The sequence below is a fragment of the Lycium barbarum genome, chromosome 11 (assembly GCF_019175385.1).
Source record: "Lycium barbarum isolate Lr01 chromosome 11, ASM1917538v2, whole genome shotgun sequence".
Classification (NCBI taxonomy): Eukaryota; Viridiplantae; Streptophyta; class Magnoliopsida; order Solanales; family Solanaceae; genus Lycium; species Lycium barbarum.
In genome coordinates this window covers 54,165,422-54,173,092 of record NC_083347.1, presented here as the reverse complement: position 1 = coordinate 54,173,092, position 7,671 = coordinate 54,165,422, and the positions used below count along the sequence as shown (strand labels likewise).

At 37.5% G+C, this 7,671-nt stretch overlaps 1 protein-coding gene across 1 annotated transcript; it reads left to right on the top strand.

Annotated features, from left to right (window-relative positions):
- The first annotated feature begins 995 nt into the window (after positions 1 to 995).
- LOC132618454 (protein NRT1/ PTR FAMILY 6.2-like) lies at positions 996 to 4,845 on the top strand. The gene is made up of 6 exons (XM_060333504.1): positions 996 to 1,118; positions 1,210 to 1,303; positions 1,817 to 2,034; positions 2,125 to 2,672; positions 3,207 to 3,541; positions 4,098 to 4,845. Exons 2-6 carry the CDS (start codon positions 1,210 to 1,212, stop codon positions 4,631 to 4,633), a joined length of 1,731 nt encoding a protein of 576 aa, XP_060189487.1. The 5' UTR covers positions 996 to 1,118; the 3' UTR covers positions 4,634 to 4,845.
- Positions 4,846 to 7,671: the final 2,826 nt, after the last annotated feature.

Below are 7,671 nucleotides of genomic sequence, written 5' to 3'. Positions count from 1 at the left end.
CCGTGGCGTCGCTAATGTCGTCTCTGAGTCATGTTGGCTTCGCAACCTTCTGTTGGAGCTCTGTTGTCCCATCCGGACAGCTACATTGGTTTATTGTGATAATGTTAGTGCCATATACCTATCAGGTAACCCAGTTCAGCACCAACGCACTAAACAGATTGGGATGGAATACATTTCGTACGTGAGAAAGTTGCTCGTGGAGAAGTCCGTGTTCTTCACGTCCCGTCCCGTTACCAGATCGCAGACATCTTCACTAAAGGTCTTTCGCGCATGCTCTTTGATGATTTCAGGGACAGTCTAAGCGTACGACAACCGCGCGCTTCGACTGCGGGGGTGTGATAGACTATGTAATAGTCTACGTAAATATTATAAATATTAGGATAATCTTTTCATAATTAGCAACTGTATATTAGGCATGATCTCTTCCTTATGTATAGTAATTAGGTCCTATAATTTAGCCTAGTATTATGCTGATAGCTAGATACCTACTTTGTATATAATGACTTTCAGACATCAATACAGATGAGGGATTGATTTCCTACATAAATCCTTCCCTCCAGCTTCACAACTGCATTATCAAAAATCGAATTGGCTGAAGCCGTCAACATACGCTTTCGGGAAGTTTAACCACGCAATATCTCAGTGAACGTATTAGAACCGGGCAGGAGAACGTACTTTACAGAGGTTCTACGAACAAAGTCTAAAGCAGTTAGTTATTTACTAGGTTTATAAGAATAAAGAGACACCAAAAAATGCACTTTCTATTTGTGAGTCTTAGCAAAAGCATTTGTCATTGATCCATTCTGTATGGCGGGCCTCGTGCATCTGTGGTTATTCCTCCAATAGAAGAAATCAAATACTATAGTCCAAAAGGTAACCTTCCATCTTTAGAATGGGATAGGCCTAATTATTCCAACCAAGCAATCTGTCACAAGCTAGTAGTGGAGGGACACTTTTTGTCGAAAACCTTTCCCTATAAAAGGGGGGAAACTTTAAGGAAAATCAAGTGTGTCTACATAGAACAGAAAGACTTCAATAACAATATACTTCTCGAGGCTTTTTTTTCCTACTGTTGAAGCTCTTTCACTGTTAGATACTACTAAGTTGAAAAGGACACGGTTAGTACGTAGAAGTTATAAACCTGCATTATTTCAATATCTACTTTTCTTATTTCTTCTTTGTTGATGATCTCCGATTACTTTGTTTCAGATGAGTTGGACTGTTGCAGATGCAGTGGACTACAAAGGGTCCCCTGCTGATAAGTCTAAAACTGGTGGTTGGATACCTGCTACTCTTATCTTAGGTTTGTATTATTTCCATGTCAGTTGCAGGTCAAGTAGAATTTAATTAATTTTCAGATACAATTTTAGAGATTTATTTATGTCGACGTGCATGTTATAGGAAAACGCTACGTAAGGTTCACGATCTCAAAATTCCTCCTTTAGGATAGTGATTAGCTCAATCATTGTACTGTAAAATTGAAAAACTTGGCATGCTTTTGTTGAAAAGGTTATAGTATATGGTTATGATAAGTAAAAGTTTAGCTGAATTCAAAAACATGCAGGATATGTATATGTATGTTGCTTCTGCAACTAAACTTGCGTCATGTAGATTCCATATAAGCATTGTTTAGGTTTTTAATGGTTTTTTGCCGTTTGGTTTGCTTCATATATTAAATTGATACTCTAATTCTGATCAATCTTCTGGTTCCAGATCTCAACAATTGTAGCAAAAGCGATCATGACAAGTGATGTTAATAATTAAAGATATTGATTACCAAAATGAAGTGATTGATCTTCCTTGGGTAATTTTACAGGGATTGAAATTATCGAAAGGCTTTCGACAATGGGAATAGCAGTAAATCTGGTGACATACTTAGGTGGTACAATGCATTTGCCTAGTTCAAGTTCAGCCAATATTGTAACAGATTTCATGGGCACATCTTTTCTCCTGTGTCTGCTTGGAGGCTTTCTTGCAGACTCTTTCCTCGGCAGATACAAAACTATTGCAATATTTGCTCTTATACAGACACTGGTAATTAAATATGAGGAACTTCAACAGTTTTAGCAGCAATAATTAACCCTCTCATCTTTAATTAACCAAAACATAAAATATGTGCTTCAGGGAACCGGGATGTTAACGTTGGCAACCAGCCTGCCGCAACTGCGACCCCCTCCGTGCCATCGTCATGATGCCAATTGCAAACCAGCAAATGGTTTTCAAATGGGAATCCTATATTTAGCCTTATATCTCATAGCATTAGGTACTGGTGGCTTAAAATCTAGTGTCTCAGGATTTGGAACGGACCAATTCGATGAGAAAGATGAGAAGGAAAAGGCGCAAATGACGTTTTTCTTCAACAGATTCTTCTTCTTCATCAGCATGGGGACTTTGACAGCAGTTACAGTGCTTGTTTATATCCAAGATGAAGTTGGACGGATCTGGGCTTATGGTGTTTGCTCAGTAGCCATGTTCATTGCCATTGTAATATTCCTTCTGGGTACTAAAACGTACCGATACAAGAAAAGTGCAGGAAGTCCTATTGTCCAAATTTTTCAAGTCATTGTTGCTGCTATAAAGAAGAGGAAAATGGATCTTCCATATGATGTGGGCATGCTCTATGAGAATACTACTCCAGAGGATACAAGAATCCAACACACAGAAGAATTCAGGTTGACACGTGTACATGCATGTTTCAGTTTTCTTTTTAGATAATGGTAAAAAACACACAACTATCACTTTTTCATGAGTTTACACCCAAAACTATCAACTGTACCATTTTCCTACTTGAACTATTACCATCTATGTATTAAAGCACACCTAGTAATTGATAGTTCAGGTAGAAAATATGGAACAACTGATAGTTGGTTGTGAAACTCGCGAAAAATAAGATACTCCCTCTGTCCCATTTTACATGAGGGAGTTTGATTAGCCACAAAATTTAAAAAATAAAGAAAGATTTTTGAAACTTGTGGTCTAAAACAAACCATATAAATTTGTGTGGTTAAAAATCATTTCATTAAGAGTAAAAAGGTAAATTTAAAATTGAATAATTATATACTAAATATAAAAAGGTGTTTGAACTAATAACTAAAAAGATAAATTAAAAGTTGAATGTCTATTCTTACCGCTAACTCTTTTCTTTTTATAAGAATTAATATCGGACTGCATGTTAGGTTATGTTTACTAAATTATTGGTTGTGTAGAACATTGGACAAGGCTGCGATCGTAGCTGAGGGAGATTTTGAGGACCACTCTGCTCCAAATCCATGGAAGCTTAGCTCAGTGACAAGGGTTGAGGAAGTGAAAATGATGGCAAGGCTGCTCCCAATTTGGGCCACCACTATAATTTTCTGGACCACCTACGCACAGATGATTACTTTTTCTGTTGAACAAGCTTCTACCATGGAAAGAACAATAGGCAACTTCCAAATTCCAGCAGGATCTCTCACTGTCTTCTTTGTGGCAGCCATCTTAATCACCTTGGCTGTTTATGACCGAATTATCATGCCACTTTGGAAGAAATGGAAGGGAAAACCAGGTAAAACTTTCACTGACATACACTAACAAATTAACTACGTACAGTGTGTATATGTTTAATAAAGCGTAATACAACAACATATACAATGTTACAACAACAACATACTAGTGTGATGCGGTGTAGGCAGACCTTATCCTTACCTCAAGAAATGGGTTTTCAAAAACAGATTGGACAAATACAAGCTATAGTGAAAATACTGTGGAAAAGAAAAGTATTGAGAGCAAAATAGTAAAGATAACTCAAGTAAAAGAAACAACAGTCGTAATACAATTGAAGAATAAGATAATACTCCGTAATAAAATACAATTGAAGAATAAGATAATACTCCGTAATAAAATAATACTCCACTAATGACACTGATAAGTACAAGAGGGAGCAAACAATTGATACTCTAAGCTAGAACCATGACTTCCTTAATCTACAACCTAATTATTAATGCAAATGGCTTTGCCCCGTGACCTAATGTCGAGCGAACAATTAAGCTAAAAGGTGCTTCATCACCCTAAACATGCATGATTATTACTAATTATCATTATGATTCATGTACGGTTTTCAGGTTTTACCAACCTACAAAGAATTGCCATTGGCCTTGTATTATCCGTAATAGGAATGGCAGCAGCTGCGCTAGCAGAGAAGGAAAGATTGGCAGTTGCAAAATCGGTGGGGCGCCACACTTCAACTTTGCCAATTAGTGTATTCGTCTTGATCCCGCAATTCTTCTTGGTAGGGGCTGGAGAAGCTTTCATCTACACCGGTCAACTCGATTTCTTCATAACACAATCACCAAAAGGGATGAAGACAATGAGCACTGGCCTTTTCTTGACAACCCTTTCACTCGGTTTCTTCATTAGCAGCTTCTTAGTGTCACTTATGAAGAAGTTGACCAAAAGTAACGCTACACCTGAAGGCTGGCTTGCAGACAACATAAACTATGGAAGGCTTGACTTGTTCTATTGGCTTCTTGCTGCGTTAGGAGTCATAAACTTTGCCATCTACCTAAATTGCGCAACTGGGTACAAGCCAAAGAAGGCTAAATCTGCCACAGCGATGGAGACGTTGCACCATGGAAATGGAGCTGAAGACAAGTGCTAGGATTTAGCTAAGCGCTCGTGTTGCAAACAAACTATATATGCTGTTCAAGTTGCCGTTTTTAATTTTATTAATTTCTCGAATGGTGTGTTGCACATGTATAACATATCATGTAACGTATGATTTTGTAAAATACTATTAATATCATGAAACAAAAGATTGTGCGAATAACTAAATATGAAAAAAATAAAGTACAAGGTTTTGCGGAAAATCAATATGGATTGTAGTATCGTGTGGCTTCTTTGTGTAACACCTCATACCTCCGGGTTAGGTTTAAACTCGTTAAAAGCATGTGGTCAGACTCGAATCTTAGTATTTAGATGTGCACACATGTGAATTAAAATTAAAAAGAGATGAAAGTGGTTTAAAGTGGTTAGAGAAACTTCGCACCGTCGAATGTAAAAGGTGCTGTTTATCATGTCAAGATTGACCCGAACGATTAGAAATATTGTATAAGACCAATACTACGTATACAATATGCTTTGGAAGTAATTTGAGGTGTGAGGGTAGCATAAGGCCAAAACAAGTTCAGAAGATCATGTAAATCGAATTTTTACCACCTTATCTTGCACAAGACCTCACTTCAAGTGAGTATACGTCAAAATCTTTAAGGAACTGAGACAACTTATTGAATTAAAGTTGTAGCCCTTTGAAATACCTTTCCAACCATATAAAGATCAGGTTAAATAGATCTCTGTACAAAGAGTTATGGCCGTTTTACTGAAAGGTCGCAGAGTAGTCCGCTGAGCAGATATGCGGTCCGCAAAATGCAATATGCCCCGCAAAATGCAATATGTCCTCTGCATTTTGAATCACATTTCAGCCGCGAAATTTTCAACGTTCTTTTTAATATTCCTTAATTCTTTTTACACATCAACTCCCAACATTTTGAACCGCAGATCGCGCCTAGTTTTCTTTAAAGTCGCGTTCTTTCACGAATTTTCATTGCTTCAAGCCCTAGCACGACTTTTCTCTCCTCTCCTCATCCTTCCACATCAATTTAATCCCCTCTCATCTATTTCTAAGTAATATTAACACTAATACATGGATTCTTAACAAGATTCTACACTACAATCTTAGAAAAACCCTTCTCAAAGGTTCAAGTGATGGAATTGGAGTTCCTTCTCAAAAGTTTGGGTTTTTCTTGGGATTTTGGAGAGATTAAGGTATGTAAGGATAACTTTCTATGTGTGGAACATCATTGTTCTGCCACACCCCAACGAGTGGCATGACGGGTTCCGACCCGTAGGTCGGGAACCACCTAACTTAACAGTTACCTTGAACATTAGATACCATAACTCAAAGGATACCTGCACGCAGAAAAGGCCCAACATAAAAATATTCGATATTCCAACATATATGTACATATGCGAACCAACAAGGTCGCTACAACATCACAAGTGTCATAGAGCCCGGCAAGGCTACATAACTTCCTAACTACATACAAATGTCTACAGACCTCTATGGAATATAAACTGTAGGGAGGACAGGACAAGGCTTCATCATACCCATATGTACAAATCAAAATATCATACCAAAATAGACTGTGGCTCCGAACCAAGTGGAGCGCACTGACTGCAGCTGAGGGAAGATTCTACTGCGCTGGGCTGCTCGCTTGACTACCTAGACCTACGGGCATGAACACAGCGTCCACAAGAAGGGATGTCAGTACGAATAATGTACTGAGTATGTAAGGCATGGATAACAACATAATACAGATATGAAAATAACATGAAATAAGAGAGAGATAACCTGTACGTCTGGATGCCTCTTGAGGCGGATGTCATGCATGCTTAACTTTTGTAAAAAAAACATTTTTATACATATATATATTACCATGCCCGGCCATTAAGGCTTGGTGTTATATATATAGTATCATGTCCGGCCATTAAGGCTCGGTGTTATCATCATTAGCCCGCGTCTGGGCCTCCCGTGTCCGGGGCAATATCATAACATGCCCACTGCAGTGGTGTGTACATCTACGTGCCATGCCCAACCGACTATAGCGTGGCACGGTGTGAGAATATATATATATATATAAAGCATGCATGAGAGCTCAATCAAAAGCCACAACTATATCGGAGTGATGTAAGGTCGGTAGCCTCCGATTATATTATGGATCAATCATCATCATTTATCCCACCTTGAAGGAACAAGGGTCATAAGGTGAGATTACCAACAATGAAGGAAATTAAGAAATTGTAAAGTAAGCTCAACCATCTCATAATAATATAAAGCTCACGTACTTGGAAATCTCTATGAATAAAATCATCTCATAATAACATGAAATCCGTATGCCTTGGAGCTTTGATAAATAAATCCCTCATAATCATCATCATAGTTATCATAAAAAAAATTATTCATCTTTAGCATCATAAAAACTTTAAGAGTCATGAATCTCTAATATTCTTGGAAATGAGGATTTTTATGGAATTCATGCATGAGTTGGTAGGAAAAGAATCACACCTTTAGAAGCTCAATAACATCATGAGGATCATGAGATTCGTGGACTTCTAGCATTTGTGGAACCAAGGATATTATGCGCATGACACAAAGGTTTATAACAAAAGGTTCATGCCTTTAGAAAGAAAGGGACTAGCCTTAACATACCCGGAGGTTTATTTCTGGACTTTCCGACTTACTTCCTGTCTTGAAATTTACTTAAGATCATTCGCAATCCCGTAATCTACATATAAAACAATTCACACTATTATTAGACTCATCCTCACATGTTCGTCTTAAGCCTTAAATTCAAATCCATTTAGAATTTGCTGAAATTCGGGCAGCATCTCCCCTGTATATATGCCTAGTCCGAAATCACAATAGCAACAACCAACAACAACAACCATACTAACATCAACAACAATATCATCAAGATTCTACAAGATAAATATGCACAATTTCATCCAATACATTCTTCAAATCTCAATCCATACGCCAACAATACCAACGCAACAATTATAACTCTTATTATCGTAAATATTCCTAAATCAATATTAATAAAAAGAGATTAATACCTTACTTTTTATAGAATAGCAAAA

Excerpts from the sequence above, each read along its gene's own strand:
- LOC132618454 (XM_060333504.1), top strand. The coding sequence starts at position 1,210 with ATGAGTTGGACTGTTGCAGATGCAGTGGACTACAAAGGGTCCCCTGCT. Across the intron at positions 1,304-1,816 it reads ACCTGCTACTCTTATCTTAG|GGATTGAAATTATCGAAAGG; the intron begins GTTTGTATTATT and ends GTAATTTTACAG. Across the intron at positions 2,035-2,124 it reads TTGCTCTTATACAGACACTG|GGAACCGGGATGTTAACGTT; the intron begins GTAATTAAATAT and ends TATGTGCTTCAG.